Raw genomic sequence first — 20,380 nt, forward strand, 5'->3', positions numbered from 1 at the left:
TCCTCGTGTCTCTGTGTGTCCTTGTGTCTCTGTGTGTCCTCGTGTCTCTGTGTGTCCTCGTGTCTCTGTGTGTCCTTGTGTCTCTGTGTGTCCTTGTGTCTCTGTGTGTCCTCGTGTCTCTTTGTGTCCTTGTGTCTCTATGTGTCCTCGTGTCTCTGTGTGTCCTCGTGTCTCTGTCTGTCCTTGTGTCCTCGTGTTTCTGTGTGTCCTTTTGTCTCTGTGTTCCTTGTGTCTCTGTGTGTCCTTGTGTCTCTGTGTCCTTGTGTCTCTGTGTTCCTTGTGTCTCTGTGTGTCTCTGTGTGTCCTTGTGTCCTCATGTCTCTGTGTCCTCGTGTCTCTGTGTGTCCTCGTGTCTCTGTGTGTCCTTGTGTCTCTGTGTGTCCTCGTGTCTCTGTCTGTCCTCGTGTCTCTGTCTGTCCTTGTGTCTCTGTGTGTCCTCGTGTCTCTGTCTGTCCTTGTGTCCTTGTGTCTCTGTGTGTCCTTGTGTCTCTGTGTGTCCTTGTGTCTCTGTGTGTCCTTGTGTCCTTGTGTCTCTGTGTGTCCTTGTGTCTCTGTCTGTCCTTGTGTCCTTGTGTCTCTGTGTGTCGTTGTGTCTCTGTCTTTCCTTGTGTCTCTGTGTGCCCTCGTGGGTCTGTGTGTCCTCGTGTCTCTGTCTGTCCTTGTGTCTCTGTGTGTCCTTGTGTCTCTCTGTGTCCTTGTGTCTCTGTGTGCCCTCGTGGGTCTGTGTGTCCTCGTGTCTCTGTCTGTCCTCGTGTCTCTGTCTGTCCTTGTGTCTCTGTGTGTCCTTGTGTCTCTGTCTGTCCTTCTGTCTCTGTGTGTCCTTGTGTCTCTGTGTGTCCTCGTGTCTCTGTGTGTCCTCGTGTCTCTGTGTCCTCGTGTCTCTGTGTGTCCTCGTGTCTCTGTGTGTCCTCGTGTCTCCGTCTGTCCTTGTGTCTCTGTGTGTCCTTGTGTCTCTGTGTGTCTCTGTCTGTCCTTGTGTGTCCTTGTGTCTCTGTGTGTCCTCGTGTCTCTGTGTGTCCTTGTGTCTCTGTGTGTCCTTGTGTCTCTGTGTGTCCTTGTGTCCTTGTGTGTCCTTGTGTCTCTGTGTGTCCTTGTGTCCTCGTGTCTCTGTGTGTCCTTGTGTCTCTGTGTGTCCTCGTGTCTCTGTGTGTCCTTGTGTCTCTTTGTGTCCTTGTGTCTCTCTGTGTCCTTGTGTCTCTCTGTGTCCTTGTGTCTCTCTGTGTCCTTGTGTCTCTGTGTGTCCTTGTGTCTCTGTGTGTCCTTGTGTGTCCTCGTGTCTCTGTGTGTCCTTGTGTCTCTGTGTGTCCTTGTGTCTCTGTGTGTCCTTGTGTCTCTGTGTCCTTGTGTGTCCTCGTGTCTCTGTGTGTCCTCGTGTCTCTGTGTGTCCTTGTGTCTCTGTGTGTCCTTGTGTCTCTGTGTGTCCTCGTGTCTCTGTGTGTCCTTGTGTCCTTGTGTGTCCTTGTGTCTCTGTGTGTCCTTGTGTTCTTGTGTCTCTGTGTGTCCTTGTGTCTCTGTGTGTCCTTGTGTCTCTTTGTGTCCTTGTGTCTCTGTGTGTCCTTGTGTCTCTGTGTGTCCTTGTGTCTCTGTGTGTCCTTGTGTCTCTGTGTGTCCTTGTGTCTCTGTGTGTCCTTGTGTGTCCTCGTTTCTCTGTGTGTCCTTGTGTCTCTGTGTCCTTGTGTGTCCTCGTGTCTCTGTGTGTCCTCGTGTCTCTGTGTGTCCTCGTGTCTCTGTGTGTCCTCGTGTCTCTGTCTGTCCTTGTGTGTCCTCGTGTCTCTGTGTGTCCTCGTGTCTCTGTGTGTCCTTGTGTCTCTGTGTGTCCTTCTGTCTCTGTGTCCTTGTGTCTCTGTGTGTGCTCGTGTTTCTGTGTGTCCTCGTATCTCTGTGTGTCCTCGTGTCTCTGTGTCCTCGTGTCTCTGTGTCCTCGTGTCTCTGTGTGTCCTTGTGTCTCTGTGTCCTCGTGTCTCTGTGTGTCCTCGTGTCTCTGTGTGTCCTCGTGTCTCTGTCTGTCCTCGTGTCTCTGTGTGTCCTTGTGTCTCTGTCTGTCCTTGTGTCTCTGTGTGTCCTTGTGTCTCTGTGTGTCCTTGTGTCCTTGTGTCTCTGTGTGTCCTTGTGTCTCTGTGTGTCCTCGTGTCTCTGTGTGTCCTTGTGTGTCCTCGTGTCTCTGTGTGTCCTTGTGTCTCTGTGTGTCCTTGTGTCTCTGTGTGTCCTTGTGTCCTTGTGTCTCTGTGTGTCCTTGTGTCTCTGTGTGTCCTTGTGTCTCTGTGTCCTCGTGTCTCTGTGTCCTCGTGTCTCTGTGTGTCCTTGTGTCTCTGTGTGTCCTTGTGTCTCTGTGTGTCCTTGTGTGTCCTCGTGTCTCTGTGTGTCCTCGTGTCTCTGTGTGTCCTTGTGTCTCTGTGTGTCCTTGTGTCTCACTCTGTTCTCGCTCCAGGAGACGATGTCCATTCCGTCTGTGGTGATTGAACCGGCCTCGAGTAACGAAGGCGACGACGACCGTGATGTCGACATCATCTCTCCGACTGTTGCCGTGGGAAACAGCTCCGCCTCCGGAGTCCAGCACATCGGGCCGAGTGACGGGACGCTGCCCCAGGACTTCCTCTATCGGGTACGGTCTACACCCGGACCCGGTCTACACCCGGACCCGGTCTAGACCCGGACCCGGTCTAGACCCAGACCCGGTCTAGACCCGGACCCGGTCTACAGACTAACCCTGGTCTCTTTCTCCAGGTGGAGACCGTGCACGACTTTGACGCGGCAAATTCAGATGAGCTGGAGCTGAGTCGGGGAGACGTGGTCCTGGTGGTTCCTACGGTGAACCAGGAAGACCAGGTACTGAACCAGGAGGTTCCTGTACAGGTCTCATACTGAGAGTCATGTGGTGCCGGGGGTTCCTGTACAGTTCTTATACTGAGAGTCATGTGGTGCCGGGGGTTCCTGTACAGGTCTTATACTGAGAGTCATGTGGTGCCTGAGGTTCCTGTACAGGTCTTATACTGAGAGTCATGTGGTGCCTGAGGTTCCTGTACAGGTCTTATACTGAGAGTCATGTGGTGCCTGAGGTTCCTGTACAGGTCTTATACTGAGAGTCATGTGGTGCCTGAGGTTCCTGTACAGGTCTTACTGCAGATGACAGACGCTTGAGTCATGAGGAGGAAGTGGAGAATCCCTGGGTCAAATCTGTTCTTACAACATGGAAGGAGCTGATCAGAACAAACTAAACACAGATGTTACAAACTTAAACTGGTAAAACTTTATGACCAAAGGTTTGGTACCAAATAGAACTGAGCTGAGACTCAAGGTCTGGAGGACAAAAGGTCTGGAGGACAAAAGGTCTGGAGGACAAAAGGTCTGGGGGACAAAAGGTCTGGAGGACAAAAGGTCTGGAGGACAAAAGGTCTGGGGGACAAAAGGTCTGGAGGACAAAAGGTCTGGAGGACAAAAGGTCTGGGGGACAAAAGGTCTGGAGGACAAAAGGTCTGGGGGACAAAAGGTCTGGGGGACAAAAGGTCTGGAGGACAAAAGGTCTGGGGGACAAAAGGTCTGGGGGACAAAAGGTCTGGAGGACAAAAGGTCTGGAGGACAAAAGGTCTGGAGGACAAAAGGTCTGGGGGACAAAAGGTCTGGAGGACAAAAGGTCTGGAGGACAAAAGGTCTGGAGGACAAAAGGTCTGGGGACAAAAGGTCTGGAGGACAAAAGGTCTGCAGGTTTTTCACCAGATGTAAAAGAGAATCACATGAAAAGCTTTGACAAATAAGGAGTTCTTATAATAATGAAACTCGGCAGTGACCACTTCAGCCCCTTGATGGTAATATTTGTGTAGGATCTGCAGATGTCCTCCCCTGTTGCCATGGTGACAGGACTGTTGCCATGGTGACAGGACTGCGGGCTAAAGTGTCATCAGCTCCGTGTGGAGCTTCACGTCCTCGAGGACAGAGGACGTGACAGAGACAGAGACGCTCTGAACTTTGAAAATAACTTTTCCTCAAATGACTCTGGATCACAGAGAATAACGATGTCTCCAGGACAAACGCTCAAAGACTTTGTGCTTTTAGTGGTTTTAACCGACGATCATCCCACGACTTTAATCGACTTTAATCGACTTTAATCGACTTTAATCGACTTTAATCGACTTTAATCGACTTTAATCGACTTATCGTCTTATGTCAATTTAACTCTTTCAGAACTTGTTTTGTGGATAGTTTCACCCCCCCCAGGGTCAGTCAGTTCCATCCGAGTTTCCTTCGAAGCTCGACCCTCCATCCAGGGCCCCACCAAGGTCCATGACACTGGGCTCGGGCCTCGGGCCTCGGGGCCTTGGGCCTCGGGGCCTCGGGGCCTCGGGGACTCGGGGCCTCGGGGACTCGGGCCTCGGGGACTCGGGCCTCGGGGCCTTGGGCCTCTGGGCCTCGGGCCTAGTTAGCGTGAGCGATGCTAAGCTACGGGACAGAGACTTTTCCAAGAGAAGCTAATGTTCCCTCCTGGAACTAAGAACCCTGAGCCCGTCTTTAAAAACGTGATCGATGCTGCATCACGCAAATCAAGCAAGGACCTTTTACCAGCCACATCTGTGGAGCAGCACGACGCCTTTTCATTTGGGAACGCCTCAGAGCCAAGGAGAACGCCTCAGAGCCAAGGAGAACGCCTCAGAGCCAAGGAGAACGCCTCAGAGCCAAGGAGAACGCCTCAGAGCCAAGGAGAACGCCTCAGAGCCAAGGAGAACGCAGATCGCAGAACCTGATCCAGTCGTTCTTTGGCCAGACAACGTCAGAGCCGAGCTCCAGAGCAGCCCTGTGACCCCTGAGTGACCCCTGAGTGACCCCTGAGTGACCCCTGAGTGACCCCTGAGTGAAGCCTGGAGGCGACAGGAACGACACGCAGGCCCTTGGACCCCTCGCAGGCCCTTGGACCCCTCGTAGTCTTGGACCCCTCGCAGGCCCTTGGACCCCTCGCAGGCCCTTGGACCCCTCGCAGGCCCTTGGGCCCCTCGCAGGCCCTTGGACCCCTCGCAGTCTTGGACCCCTCGCAGGCCCTTGGACCCCTCGCAGGCCCTTGGACCCCTCGCAGGCCCTTGGACCCCTCGCAGTCTTGGACCCCTCGCAGGCCCTTGGACCCCTCGCAGGCCCTTGGACCCCTCGCAGGCCCTTGGACCCCTCGTAGTCTTGGACCCCTCGCAGGCCCTTGGACCCCTCGCAGGCCCTTGGACCCCTCGCAGGCCCTTGGACCCCTCGCAGGCCCTTGGACCCCTCGCAGTCTTGGACCCCTCGCAGGCCCTTGGACCCCTCGCAGGCCCTTGGACCCCTCGCAGGCCCTTGGACCCCTCGCAGGCCCTTGGACCCCTCGCAGGCCCTTGGACCCCTCGCAGGCCCTTGGACCCCTCGCAGGCCCTTGGACCCCTCGCAGGCCCTTGGACCCCTCGCAGGCCCTCGGACCCCTCGCAGGCCCTCGGGCCCCTCGCAGGCCCGTCTCACAGATTGATCTAGAACCATCAGGTCTAGTGTTTTCCATCTGTGATCGACTCATTTGCATATTCCTGCTTCATATTTATCTGTTTCATTCTTTGGTCATTAAATCTTCATAAACCACATTTGAAAAATGTAAAAGTGTAAAGTTTGTAAAGTGTTCTTTCATTTCCAGAAAAGGTCAATGTCACGGTTACGTTCTCAAACCTTTAGATCAACGAGCAAATTCATTTCTAATTAATTAATTAATCTAGATCTCTGATTATAGAGTTGTTAAAATTGCCGATTATGCGGCTGGTGCCACAATTTACTCTTAAAATATGACATCACTCACTCACACTTATGCAACGTCATGTTTGAATTCTTGAACTATTCTTTAATCGATACCAACCCTGAATGCCCCGCCCTCTTTCACAAGTGGGAGGACATTCATAACCTTACATTACTTGTACTAGTACAGTACTTGTACTAGTACTTACAGTACTTGTACTTACAGTACTTGTACTAGTACAGTACTTGTACTAGTACTTACAGTACTTGTACTTACAGTACTTGTACTAGTACAGTACTTGTACTTACAGTACTTGTACTAGTACAGTACTTGTACTAGTACTTACAGTACTTGTACTTACAGTACTAGTACTAGTACAGTACTTGTACTTACAGTACTTGTACAAGTACTTACAGTACTTGTACTAGTACAGTACTTGTACTAGTACTTACAGTACTTGTACTTACAGTACTTGTACTAGTACAGTACTTGTACTTACAGTACTTGTACTAGTACAGTACTTGTACTAGTACTTACAGTACTTGTACTTACAGTACTTGTACTAGTACAGTACTTGTACTAGTACTTACAGTACTTGTACTTACAGTACTTGTACTAGTACAGTACTTGTACTTACAGTACTTGTACTAGTACAGTACTTGTACTAGTACTTACAGTACTTACAGTACTAGTACTTACAGTACTAGTACTTACAGTACTTGTACTCGTATAATACCCTACATTTGTTAAAGCTTTTAAATCAGAACTTTCAAGGGTTCTCGGTCACTGGACTCAGTTATTGCTTTTAAGGCTCAGTTTAAAACCTTTTTATTTAGTCGAGCCTTTTAATTGCACTTGTTTCAGGGACTGATTTGACTTTATATTGTTGTATATTGTTGTATATGTGTTGTTCACTGTAAGTTTTTTTTTGTGTTTTATTGTTTTATTCTGTGTTTTGTGAAGCACTTTGTGACTTCTGTCTGTGAAAGGTGCTGTAGAAATAACATGTACTTACTTACTTTAGTGGGCGTGTCTAACACCAAACAGAGGTCCTTTAGTGGGCGTGTCTAACACCAAACAGAGGTCCTTTAGTGGGCGTGTCTAACACCAAACAGACGTCCTTTAGTGGGCGTGTCTAACACCAAACAGAGGTCCTTTAGTGGGCGTGTCTAACACCAAACAGAGGTCCTTTAGTGGGCGTGTCTAACACCAAACAGAGGTCCTTTAGTGGGCGTGTCTAACACCAAACAGAGGTCCTTTAGTGGGCGTGTCTAACACCAAACAGACGTCCTTTAGTGGGCGTGTCTAACACCAAACAGAGGTCCTTTAGTGGGCGTGTCTAACACCAAACAGAGGTCCTTTAGTGGGCGTGTCTAACACCAAACAGACGTCCTTTAGTGGGCGTGTCTAACACCAAACAGAGGTCCTTTAGTGGGCGTGTCTAACACCAAACAGAGGTCCTTTAGTGGGCGTGTCTAACACCAAACAGACGTCCTTTAGTGGGCGTGTCTAACACCAAACAGAGGTCCTTTAGTGGGCGTGTCTAACACCAAACAGACGTCCTTTAGTGGGCGTGTCTAACCCCAAACAGAGGTCCTTTAGTGGGCGTGTCTAACACCAAACAGAGGTCCTTTAGTGGGCGTGTCTAACACCAAACAGACGTCCTTTAGTGGGCGTGTCCAACACCAAACAGACGTCCTTTAGTGGGCGTGTCTAACACCAAACAGAGGTCCTTTAGTGGGCGTGTCTAACACCAAACAGAGGTCCTTTAGTGGGCGTGTCTAACACCAAACAGAGGTCCTTTAGTGGGCGTGTCTAACACCAAACAGACGTCCTTTAGTGGGCGTGTCTAACACCAAACAGAGGTCCTTTAGTGGGCGTGTCTAACACCAAACAGAGGTCCTTTAGTGGGCGTGTCTAACACCAAACAGAGGTCCTTTAGTGGGCGTGTCCAACACCAAACAGAGGTCCTTTAGTGGGCGTGTCTAACATCAAACAGAGGTCCTTTAGTGGGCGTGTCTAACACCAAACAGAGGTCCTTTAGTGGGCGTGTCTAACACCAAACAGAGGTCCTTTAGTGGGCGTGTCTAACACCAAACAGAGGTCCTTTAGTGGGCGTGTCTAACACCAAACAGAGGTCCTTTAGTGGGCGTGTCTAACACCAAACAGAGGTCCTTTAGTGGGCGTGTCTAACACCAAACAGAGGTCCTTTAGTGGGCGTGTCTAACACCAAACAGAGGTCCTTTAGTGGGCGTGTCTAACACCAAACAGAGGTCCTTTAGTGGGCGTGTCTAACACCAAACAGAGGTCCTTTAGTGGGCGTGTCTAACACCAAACAGAGGTCCTTTAGTGGGCGTGTCTAACACCAAACAGAGGTCCTTTAGTGGGCGTGTCTAACACCAAACAGAGGTCCTTTAGTGGGCGTGTCTAACATCAAACAGAGGTCCTTTAGTGGGCGTGTCTAACATCAAACAGAGGTCCTTTAGTGGGCGTGTCTAACACCAAACAGAGGTCCTTTAGTGGGCGTGTCTAACACCAAACAGACGTCCTTTAGTGGGCGTGTCTAACATCAAACAGACGTCCTTTAGTGGGCGTGTCTAACATCAAACAGAGGTCCTTTAGTGGGCGTGTCTAACACCAAACAGACGTCCTTTAGTGGGCGTGTCTAACACCAAACAGACGTCCTTTAGTGGGCGTGTCTAACACCAAACAGACGTCCTTTAGTGGGCGTGTCTAACATCAAACAGAGGTCCTTTAGTGGGCGTGTCTAACACCAAACAGACGTCCTTTAGTGGGCGTGTCTAACACCAAACAGACGTCCTTTAGTGGGCGTGTCTAACATCAAACAGAGGTCCTTTAGTGGGCGTGTCTAACACCAAACAGACGTCCTTTAGTGGGCGTGTCTAACACCAAACAGAGGTCCTTTAGTGGGCGTGTCTAACACCAAACAGAGGTCCTTTAGTGGGCGTGTCTAACACCAAACAGAGGTCCTTTAGTGGGCGTGTCTAACACCAAACAGAGGTCCTTTAGTGGGCGTGTCTAACACCAAACAGACGTCCTTTAGTGGGCGTGTCTAACACCAAACAGAGGTCCTTTAGTGGGCGTGTCTAACACCAAACAGAGGTCCTTTAGTGGGCGTGTCTAACACCAAACAGACGTCCTTTAGTGGGCGTGTCCAACACCAAACAGAGGTCCTTTAGTGGGCGTGTCTAACACCAAACAGACGTCCTTTAGTGGGCGTGTCTAACACCAAACAGAGGTCCTTTAGTGGGCGTGTCTAACACCAAACAGACGTCCTTTAGTGGGCGTGTCCAACACCAAACAGAGGTCCTTTAGTGGGCGTGTCTAACACCAAACAGACGTCCTTTAGTGGGCGTGTCCAACACCAAACAGAGGTCCTTTAGTGGGCGTGTCTAACACCAAACAGACGTCCTTTAGTGGGCGTGTCTAACACCAAACAGAGGTCCTTTAGTGGGCGTGTCTAACACCAAACAGAGGTCCTTTAGTGGGCGTGTCTAACACCAAACAGAGGTCCTTTAGTGGGCGTGTCTAACACCAAACAGAGGTCCTTTAGTGGGCGTGTCTAACACCAAACAGACGTCCTTTAGTGGGCGTGTCCAACACCAAACAGACGTCCTTTAGTGACCCTAACCCATCACAAAACATGCTAAAGTCATGATGAAGTCAGTGTTTATGCTAAAGTCATGATTGAGTCAGTGTTTATGCCAAAGTCATGATGAAGTCAGCGTTTATGCTAAAGTCATGATGAAGTCAGTATTTATGCTAAAGTCATGATGAAGTCAGTGTTCATGCTAAAGTCATGATGAAGTCAGTGTTTATGCTAAAGTCATGATTGAGTCAGTGTTTATGCTAAAGTCATGATGAAGTCAGTGTTTATGCTAAAGTCATGATGAAGTCAGTGTTTATGCTAAAGTCATGATTGAGTCAGTGTTTATGCTAAAGTCATGATGAAGTCAGTGTTTATGCTAAAGTCATGATTGAGTCAGTGTTTATGCCAAAGTCATGATGAAGTCAGCGTTTATGCTAAAGTCATGATGAAGTCAGTATTTATGCTAAAGTCATGATGAAGTCAGTGTTCATGCTAAAGTCATGATGAAGTCAGTGTTTATGCTAAAGTCATGATTGAGTCAGTGTTTATGCTAAAGTCATGATGAAGTCAGTGTTTATGCTAAAGTCATGATGAAGTCAGTGTTTATGCTAAAGTCATGATTGAGTCAGTGTTTATGCTAAAGTCATGATGAAGTCAGTGTTTATGCTAAAGTCATGATTGAGTCAGTGTTTATGCTAAAGTCATGATTGAGTCCGTGCTCATGCTGCTGGTGTCATACAGATAAAACATGAAGCGTGACATTGATTATTTTAAACCTGGAAAACGTTTATGACGTTCTTTAGTTTTTCAGGCAGACACATTTCAAGACATCACTTCAGACCCGGGGCCCTCAGACCCGGGGCCCTCAGACCCGGGGCCCTCAGACCCGGGGCCCTCAGACCCCCGGTGGTCATTAGTTCCATGATTTGTTCAGTTCTTAAACTCATGGGTCACAGTTTGACGCCTGCAGCTCATTGGCTGCATCTCGGCTCCTTCACGTCGTCCTCGGCTCTGATTGGTCCAGACGCTCCTGAAGCTCAAAATGTGTTTTAAAGACGACGAATCTGAACTTCAAAAAGTCAATGACCCAAAAATAAGTAAGAAGAGCTCTAGGAGCTCTAGGTGCTCTTGGAGCTCTAGGAGCTCTAGGAGCTCTAGGTGCTCTAGGTGCTCTTGGAGCTCTAGGTGCTCTAGGTGCTCTAGGAGCTCTAGGAGCTCTAGGTGCTCTAGGTGCTCTAGGTGCTCTAGGTGCTCTAGGTGCTCTTGGAGCTCTAGGTGCTCTAGGAGCTCTAGGAGCTCTAGGTGCTCTAGGTGCTCTAGGTGCTCTTGGAGCTCTAGGTGCTCTAGGAGCTCTAGGAGCTCTAGGTGCTCTAGGAGCTCTAGGAGCTCTAGGAGCTCTAGGTGCTCTAGGTGCTCTAGGTGCTCTTTCAGCCGAACACGAGCAGTTCTTCGTTACATTGCGCTCTAGGGAAAAAAAGCTTTCTGGACGCAGGATTTCTTTGGCTGCAGTGCCCCTGGAGGCCCCTGGATGCCCCTGGAGGCCCCTGGAGGCCCCTGGAGGCCCCTGGATGCCACTGGAGGCCCCTGGGGGCGACATGCTGCGGCGAGCCACGCCTTCTCCAGACATTATAATACATCCATGGTTGAAACCTGAGGATGTGTTCAAACTTGTTTTTCCAAGTCAGAGGTTGGAGTTTGTGACATCACTTCCTGTTTGTGTGTTGCAGGAAGCTGGTTGGCTGACGGGGATAAGGCTCAGTGATTGGTCATCGCTTGGAGTGAGCGCTCAGAGAGGATTGTTTCCTGAGAACTTCGTCCAGCGCGTCGAATGACACCCTGGATGACCCTGTGACCTTGTGATCTGATGACCTTGTGACCCCATGACCCCATGACCCTGCCCTCAGTCTAACGTCACAGATATTGTGTCTGCACTGAAACGTGCAGTTTTCTTCCTGTGCGAGTGTAGCGTGTAGTGCTCGTCCAATCAGCATGCAGCCCCTGACCTGTCACTCAAACATGGACCAATCAGAAGCCACAATGAGGTGCCTGAGCAGGTCACATGACCCTGTGTATGTTTTAAATGATTTTCTACTCCTCCTCTCCTCCTCCTCCTCTGCTCCTCCTCCTCTCCTCCTCCTCCTCTGCTCCTCCTCCTCTCCTCCTCCTCTGCTCCTCCTCACTCCTCGTCTCCTCCTCTACTCCTCCTCCTCTACTCCTCCTCTGCTCCTCCTCCTCTGCTCCTCCTCCTCTCCTCCTCCTCTGCTCCTCCTCACTCCTCGTCTCCTCCTCTACTCCTCCTCCTCTACTCCTCCTCCTCTCCTCCTCCTCTGCTCCTCCTCACTCCTCCTCCTCTACTCCTCCTCCTCTCCTCCCCTCCTCTGCGCCTCCTCACTCCTCCTCTGCTCCTCCTAACTCCTCCTCTCCTCCTCTGCTCCTCCTCACTCCTCCTCTCCTCCTCCTCCTCTGCTCCTCCTCCTACTCCTCCTCCACTCCTCCTCTCTCCTCTTCTCTGCTCCTCCTCACTCCTCCTCTCCTCCTCTGCTCCTCCTCCTCTACTCCTCCTCCACTCCTCCTCTCCTCTTCTCTACTCCTCCTCTGCTCCTCCTCCTCTGCTCCTCCTCCTCTGCTCCTCCTAACTCCTCCTCTCCTCCTCCTCTGCTCCTCCTCACTCCTCCTCTCCTCCTCCTCCTCTGCTCCTCCTCCTCTACTCCTCCTCCACTCCTCCTCTCCTCTTCCTCTGCTCCTCCTCACTCCTCCTCTCCTCCTCTGCTCCTCCTCCTCTACTCCTCCTCCACTCCTCCTCTCCTCCTTCTCTACTCCTCCTCTGCTCCTCCTCCTCTGCTCCTCCTCCTCTCCTCCTCTCCTCTGCTCCTCCTCCTCTACTCCTCCTCCACTCTCCTCTCCTCCTTCTCTACTCCTCCTCTGCTCCTCCTCCTCTGCTCCTCCTCCTCTCCTCCTCCTCCACTCCTCCTCTCCTCCTTCTCTACTCCTCTCTGCTCCCTCCTCCTCTCCTCCTCCTCTACTCCTCCACTCCTCCTCTCCTCCTTCTCTACTCCTCCTCTGCTCCTCCTCCTCTCCTCCTCCTCCCACTCCTCCTCTCCTCCTTCTCTCCTCCTCCTCTGCTCCCTCCTCCTCTGCTCCTCCCTCCTCCTCCACTCCTCCTCTCCTCCTTCTCTACTCCTCCTCTGCTCCTCCTCTCCTCCTCCTCTCCACTCCTCATCTCCTCCTTCTCTACTCCTCCTCTGCTCCTCCTCCTCTCCTCCTCCTCTACTCCTCCACTCCTCCTCTCCTCCTTCTCTACTCCTCCTCTGCTCCTCCTCCTCTCCTCCTCCTCCACTCCTCCTCTACTCCTTCTCTACTCCTCCTCTGCTCCTCCTCCTCTCCTCCTCCTCTCCTCCTCCACTCCTCCTCTCCTCCTTCTCTACTCCTCCTCTGCTCCTCCTCCTCTCCTCCTCCTCCTCTGCTCCTCCTCCTCTCCTCCTCCTCTGCTCCTCCTCACTCCTCGTCTCCTCCTCTACTCCTCCTCCTCTACTCCTCCTCTGCTCCTCCTCCTCTGCTCCTCTCCTCTCCTCCTCCTCTGCTCCTCCTCACTCCTCGTCTCCCTCCTCTACTCCTCCTCCTCTACTCCTCCTCCTCTCCTCCTCCTCTGCTCCTCCTCACTCCTCCTCCTCTACTCCTCCTCCTCTCCTCCTCCTCTGCGCCTCCTCACTCCTCCTCTGCTCCTCCTAACTCCTCCTCTCCTCCTCTGCTCCTCCTCACTCCTCCTCTCCTCCTCCTCCTCTGCTCCTCCTCCTCTACTCCTCCTCCACTCCTCCTCTCCTCTTCCTCTGCTCCTCCTCACTCCTCCTCTCCTCCTCTGCTCCTCCTCCTCTACTCCTCCTCCACTCCTCCTCTCCTCCTTCTCTACTCCTCCTCTGCTCCTCCTCCTCTGCTCCTCCTCCTCTGCTCCTCCTAACTCCTCCTCTCCTCCTCCTCTGCTCCTCCTCACCTCCTCCTCTCCTCCTCCTCCTCTGCTCCTCCTCCTCTACTCCTCCTCCACTCCTCCTCTCCTCTTCCTCTGCTCCTCCTCACTCCTCCTCTCCTCCTCTGCTCCTCCTCCTCTCCTCCTCCTCCACTCCTCCTCTCCTCCTTCTCTACTCCTCCTCTGCTCCTCCTCCTCTGCTCCTCCTCCTCTCCTCCTCCTCCTCTGCTCCTCCTCCTCTACTCCTCCTCCACTCCTCCTCTCCTCCTTCTCTACTCCTCCTCTGCTCCTCCTCCTCTGCTCCCTCCTCTCCTCCTCCTCCACTCCTCCTCTCCTCCTTCTCTACTCCTCCTCTGCTCCTCCTCCTCTCCTCCTCCTCTACTCCTCCACTCCTCCTCTTCCTCCTTCTCTACTCCTCCTCTGCTCCTCCTCCTCTCCTCCTCCTCCACTCCTCCTCTCCTCCTTCTCTACTCCTCCTCTGCTCCTCCTCCTCTGCTCCTCCTCCCTCCTCCACTCCTCCTCTCCTCCTTCTCTACTCCTCCTCTGCTCCTCCTCTCCTCCTCCTCCACTCCTCCTCTCCTCCTTCTCTACTCCTCCTCTGCTCCTCCTCCTCTCCTCCTCCTCTACTCCTCCACTCCTCCTCTCCTCCTTCTCTACTCCTCCTCTGCTCCTCCTCCTCTCCTCCTCCTCCACTCCTCCTCTACTCCTTCTCTACTCCTCTCTGCTCCTCCTCCCTCTCCTCCTCCTCTCCTCCTCCACTCCTCCTCCTCCTTCTCTACTCCTCCTCTGCTCCTCCTCCTCTGCTCCTCCTCCTCTGCTCCTCCTAACTCCTCCTCTCCTCCTCCTCTGCTCCTCCTCCTCACTCCTCCTCTCCTCCTCCTCCTCTGCTCCTCCTCCTCTACTCCTCCTCCACTCCTCCTCTCCTCTTCCTCTGCTCCTCCTCACTCCTCCCTCTCCTCCTCTGCTCCTCCTCCTCTCCTCCTCCTCCACTCCTCCTCTCCTCCTTCTCTCACTCCTCCTCTGCTCCTCCTCCTCTGCTCCTCCTCCTCTCCTCCTCCTCCTCTGCTCCTCCTCCTCTACTCCTCCTACCACTCCTCCTCTCCTCCTTCTCTACTCCTCCTCTGCTCCTCCTCCTCTGCTCCTCCTCCTCTCCTCCTCCTCCACTCCTCCTCTCCTCCTTCTCTACTCCTCCTCTGCTCCTCCTCCTCTCCTCCTCCTCTACTCCTCCACTCCTCCTCTCCTCCTTCTCTACTCCTCCTCTGCTCCTCCTCCTCTCCTCCTCCTCCACTCCTCCTCTCCTCCTTCTCTACTCCTCCTCTGCTCCTCCTCCTCTGCTCCTCCTCCTCCTCCACTCCTCCTCTCCTCCTTCTCTACTCCTCCTCTGCTCCTCCTCTCCTCCTCCTCCACTCCTCCTCTCCTCCTTCTCTACTCCTCCTCTGCTCCTCCTCCTCTCCTCCTCCTCTACTCCTCCACTCCTCCTCTCCTCCTTCTCTACTCCTCCTCTGCTCCTCCTCCTCTCCTCCTCCTCCACTCCTCCTCTACTCCTTCTCTACTCCTCCTCTGCTCCTCCTCCTCTCCTCCTCCTCTCCTCCTCCACTCCTCCTCTCCTCCTTCTCTACTCCTCCTCTGCTCCTCCTCCTCTGCCCCTCCTCTGATGTGTTGTGTGGTTGTTATTTCATTTAAAATTTCTAACAAAAGATTATCTCAGCTGAATCTGCCACAGCTCAGTGTCCTCTGACCTCCGACCTCTTACCTCTGTCTCCTCTCCTCATCTCCTCTCCTTATCTCCTCTCCTTATCTCCTCTCCTTATCTCCTTATCTCCGTCTCCTCTCCTTATCTCCTCTCCTTATCTCCTTATCTCCGTCTCCTCTCCTTATCTCCTCTCCTTATCTCCTTATCTCCTCTCTTCGTCTCCTTGCTGCAGATAAACGGAGCTCGATATTTTGCTGTAGAGACAAATAAAGTTCTTCTGGTTCTGGATGATTACGTTCTCTGACATCAATTCACACACCACACCCTGACGTAGCACCTGACGTAGCACCTGACGTAGCACCTGACACTAGCAGCAGCTTCAAGTCTCTAACTATAGAACTTCCAATTACTAGAGTGTCATAAGTCCGTTCAGCGGGCGAGTGATTGCTGAGAGGACACGGGAGGCTCACGGTGCTCTAAGGTTCGAGACAGAGGCTCACGGTGCTCTAAGGTTCGAGACAGAAGCTCGCGGTGCTCTAAGGTTCAAGACAGAAGCTCACGGTGCTCTAAGGTTCGAGACAGAAGCTCGCGGTGCTCTAAGGTTCGAGACAGAAGCTCGCGGTGCTCTAAGGTTCGAGACAGAAGCTCACGGTGCTCTAAGGTTCGAGACAGAAGCTCACGGTGCTCTAAGGTTCGAGACAGAAGCTCACGGTGCTCTAAGGTTCGAGACAGAAGCTCGCGGTGCTCTAAGGTTCGAGACAGAAGCTCGCGGTGCTCTAAGGTTCGAGACAGAAGCTCACGGTGCTCTAAGGTTCGAGACAGAAGCTCGCGGTGCTCTAAGGTTCAGCGTTTAGGGCCTCGTTCCCTCTGAACTGTCACAAATTGGTCCCTCTTCTGTTCCTGGTCTAGTCCCGGCTGCACAGGAGACACTGAGGGTCAAGTCTTAGCCTCGCTAGCATTGCTAATGCTAACGCTGCTAATACTAACGCTGCTAATGCTAACGCTGCTAATGCTAACGCTGCGCCCTGTAACGCGTCTGACACACCTGATGCTACAACCTGGCCGGACATAGTGGTGGTCTCAGGGGTCAGAGGAAAGCCCTGGTGGTCTCAGGGGTCAGAGGAAAGCCCTGGTGGTCTCAGGGGTCAGAGGAAAGCCCTGGTGGTCTCAGGGGTCAGAGGAAAGCCCTGGTGGTCTCAGGGGTCAGAGGAAAGCCCTGGTGGTCTCAGGGGTCAGAGGAAAGCCCTGGTGGTGGACATTGCAGTTCATGAGATGGAAACATCCAGAAAAAGGAACATGAGAAACTAGAGAAATCCCAAGGCCTCAGCGAGGAGCTGGAGAAGGTCTGGAGCCTGAAGGTATCAGTGGTGCTGTAGTGACCGGAGCACTTGGGCAGTGACCACCAAACTGGAGGAGTGACCCCCAAACTGGAGGAATGACCCCCAAACTGGAGGAGTGACCCCCAAACTGGAGGAGTGACCCCCAAACTGGAGGAATGACTTGAGCAGATACAGGAAAAACATCAGACATCTCGGTCCAGAAAAGTGCAGGAACAGCAAAGATCCTGAAGAACCCTCGAGCTCCCAGGGGCCTCTGGAGGAGGAGCCCAGCTTGAAGAGGAGGAATAGTTTATTTATTATATATATGAACATGGGGCACCCCCAAAGCCCATTACAGGGGCTCATAGGGACCAAATTCATCACTTCCGTGAGTTCTGAGCTTATGATCCAGTGCTGACCAAAGGCTAACGGACAGCAGCTGCGGGAGGAGCCTGCAGGGGGCGCGGGGGAGGAGTCTGCAGGGTGCGCGGGAGGGAGGAGCCTGCAGGGGGCGCGGGGGAGGAGTCTGCAGGGTGCGCGGGAGGGAGGAGCCTGCAGGGGGCGCGGGGGAGGAGTCTGCAGGGTGCGCGGGAGGGAGGAGCCTGCAGGGGGCGCGGGGGAGGAGTCTGCAGGGTGCGCGGGAGGGAGGAGCCTGCAGGGGGCGCGGGGGAGGAGCCTGCAGGGGGCGCGGGAGGGAGGAGCCTGCAGGGGGCGCGGGAGGGAGGAGCCTGCAGGGGGCGCTGTGGACCGTGCCTCGACCTCCTCCAATGCAGAAGAAGAGCAGGCCGGAAGTAAACAAACGGGTGAGTTCAGGCTAAATATAAACTCAACTTTAAAGCATTTGAACTCCATCCAGAGGTCTAAAGTGAACCTAACTGAACTCCGGTTTCACTCGGGCCTGTTTGTGTTTTTAAACTTAGCAACGTGTAGCAGTTAGCATCGTTAGCAACGTTAGCATCATGAAAACCACATGATTTGTATTAAAAGTCACCCATTAAATGTTATATTCTTCGAAGGTGTTTCTTTAGTGACGTCAATACGTCTTGTTCTGCTTTTGGAACAAAAGCCATGTTTAGTCCTGGTTTAGTCCTGGTTTAGTCCTGTTTTAGACCTGTTTTAGACCTGGTTTAGTCCTGGTTTAGTCCTGGTTTAGTCCTGTTTTAGACCTGTTTTAGACCTGGTTTAGTCCTGGTTTAGACCTGGTTTAGACCTGGTTTAGTCCTGGTTTAGTCAAATATAATATATTAATATACCGGTATATATAACATAATATGTATATATATATATATTAAGAAATAATTTAAAGTTGTCTGTTCTTTATTATTTACTTCTGTACCTACTAATTTCCCCATTGTGGGACAAATAAAGGCTTATCTTATAACGGAGTTCTCGACCTAAATTCTGTTATTGACAATGACTCTTGGATGAAGTCGAAACGTCTATTTTTTCAAACTGAGTCCAGATGAAACAACTGAAGCTTTTTCTACTATGGAACACGCCTGGACCAATGAGGGATTACACCGACTTATCTTATAACCATATAATATGTATGATGTATTCTATATATATATAAATATATATATATAGAATACATCATACATATATTTTATGTATAGTATATATACACATATATAATATATATATATAATATACAATATATATATGTAATATATAATATATATATAATGTATTATAATATATATATATAATATACAATATATAATAATATATAATGTATATATAATATATAATAATAATATACAATATATATGATATATAGCGTTAGGACTAGAGAGTTAACTATGAACTCTTCTGAACATTAGTCTTCTGGCGTGTACTAAACACACTGACACTCTCCACAGGCTCCTCCCTCAGATGGCGTCTCTTCCTGGTCTCCGCCCTGTTGCTGTGGTGACTCTGCAGGTGGGCGGGGTCTCGTTGAGGGCGGGTCTTATCTGTGACACTGAAGGTTTCGATCCTGGAGCTGTGGAGAGTTTTGTGCTTCTGCTTCACCGCTGCACTCGCTGTATGTTCACCTGTGCAGAGAGAAGTCACATGACCTCACACCTACGCTCACACCGTAGCCCCGCCCACCTCAGCCCCGCCCACATGATGAGCGCCTCACAGGAGTTCCTGCAGACAGGTACTGTACTTGGAGTGGTGGTGGAAGAGTCCTGCATCACACCTGGTTCTTCTGTTCCAGACAAAGACGATGACTTGTTTCTTTACGACATGTTCGACATCGGTGCTCAGGGGGCGGAGCTTCAGGAGACTCATACCTGCCAGGTGAGTCATACCTGAAGGTGAGTCATACTGCAGGTGAGTCATACCTGAAGGTGAGTCATACTGCAGGTGAGTCATACTGCAGGTGAGTCATACCTGCAGGTGAGTCATACCTGCAGGTGAGTCATACCTCAGGTGAGTCATACTGCAGGTGAGTCATACCTGCAGGTGAGTCATACCTGAAGGTGAGTCATACTGCAGGTGAGTCATACTGCAGGTGAGTCATACCTGCAGGTGAGTCATACCTCAGGTGAGTCATACTGCAGGTGAGTCATACCTGAAGGTGAGTCATACTGCAGGTGAGTCATACTGCAGGTGAGTCATACCTGCAGGTGAGTCATACCTGCAGGTGAGTCATACCTCAGGTGAGTCATACTGCAGGTGAGTCATACCTCAGGTGAGTCATACTGCAGGTGAGTCATACCTCAGGTGAGTCATACCTGAAGGTGAGTCATACCTCAGGTGAGTCATACTGCAGGTGACTCATACTGCAGGTGAGTCATACTGCAGGTGAGTCATACCTGCAGGTGAGTCATACCTCAGGTGAGTCATACTGCAGGTGAGTCATACCTCAGGTGAGTCATACCTGAAGGTGAGTCATACTGCAGGTGAGTCATACCTGCAGGTGAGTCATACCTCAGGTGAGTCATACTGCAGGTGAGTCATACTGCAGGTGAGTCATACCTCAGGTGAGTCATACTGCAGGTGAGTCATACTGCAGGTGAGTCATACCTGCAGGTGAGTCATACCTCAGGTGAGTCATACTGCAGGTGAGTCATACTGCAGGTGAGTCATACCTGCAGGTGAGTCATACCTCAGGTGAGTCATACTGCAGGTGAGTCATACTGCAGGTGAGTCATACTGCAGGTGAGTCATACCTCAGGTGAGTCATACCTGCAGGTGAGTCATACTGCAGGTGAGTCATACTGCAGGTGAGTCATACTGCAGGTGAGTCATACCTGCAGGTGAGTCATACCTCAGGTGAGTCATACCTGCCAGGTGAGTCATACTGCAGGTGAGTCATACCTCAGGTGAGTCATACCTCAGGTGAGTCATACCTCAGGTGAGTCATACCTCAGGTGAGTCATACTGCAGGTGAGTCATACCTGCAGGTGAGTCATACTGCAGGTGAGTCATACCTGCAGGTGAGTCATACCTCAGGTGAGTCATACTGCAGGTGAGTCATACCTCAGGTGAGTCATACCTGAAGGTGAGTCATACCTCAGGTGAGTCATACTGCAGGTGAGTCATACCTGCAGGTGAGTCATACCTGAAGGTGAGTCATACCTCAGGTGAGTCATACTGCAGGTGAGTCATACTGCAGGTGAGTCATACCTGCAGGTGAGTCATACCTCAGGTGAGTCATACTGCAGGTGAGTCATACTGCAGGTGAGTCATACTGCAGGTGAGTCATACTGCAGGTGAGTCATACCTCAGGTGAGTCATACCTGAAGGTGAGTCATACCTCAGGTGAGTCATACTGCAGGTGAGTCATACTGCAGGTGAGTCATACTGCAGGTGAGTCATACCTGCAGGTGAGTCATACCTCAGGTGAGTCATACTGCAGGTGAGTCATACCTGCAGGTGAGTCATACCTCAGGTGAGTCATACTGCAGGTGAGTCATACTGCAGGTGAGTCATACTGCAGGTGAGTCATACCTGCAGGTGAGTCATACCTCAGGTGAGTCATACCGCAGGTGAGTCATACTGCAGGTGAGTCATACTGCAGGTGAGTCATACCTGCAGGTGAGTCATACCTCAGGTGAGTCATACCTGCCAGGTGAGT

At 51.5% G+C, this 20,380-nt stretch overlaps 2 protein-coding genes across 4 annotated transcripts in view; one reads left to right on the forward strand and one right to left on the reverse strand.

Moving 5' to 3' along the window:
* The window catches only part of amph (amphiphysin), a 55,485-nt gene extending 43,981 nt beyond the window's left edge, over nt 1-11,504 (forward strand). Inside the window, exons 21-23 of the mRNA XM_072462183.1 lie at nt 2,429-2,602; nt 2,725-2,826; nt 11,066-11,504. Coding sequence (XP_072318284.1) covers nt 2,429-2,602; nt 2,725-2,826; nt 11,066-11,170 — 381 coding nt within the window. The 3' untranslated portion in view covers nt 11,171-11,504. The remainder of the gene's footprint in view (nt 1-2,428; nt 2,603-2,724; nt 2,827-11,065) is intronic.
* afg3l2 (AFG3-like AAA ATPase 2) overlaps nt 1-20,380 on the reverse strand; it is a 511,786-nt gene that overhangs the window by 336,870 nt on the left and 154,536 nt on the right. The gene's annotated exons all lie outside the window — the stretch shown is intronic.

The sequence above is a fragment of the Eucyclogobius newberryi genome, unplaced genomic scaffold (genome assembly GCF_026437365.1).
Source record: "Eucyclogobius newberryi isolate DKJ021-1_F unplaced genomic scaffold, fEucNew1.0.hap1 SCAF_39, whole genome shotgun sequence".
In the NCBI taxonomy this organism is placed as follows: Eukaryota; Metazoa; Chordata; class Actinopteri; order Gobiiformes; family Gobiidae; genus Eucyclogobius; species Eucyclogobius newberryi.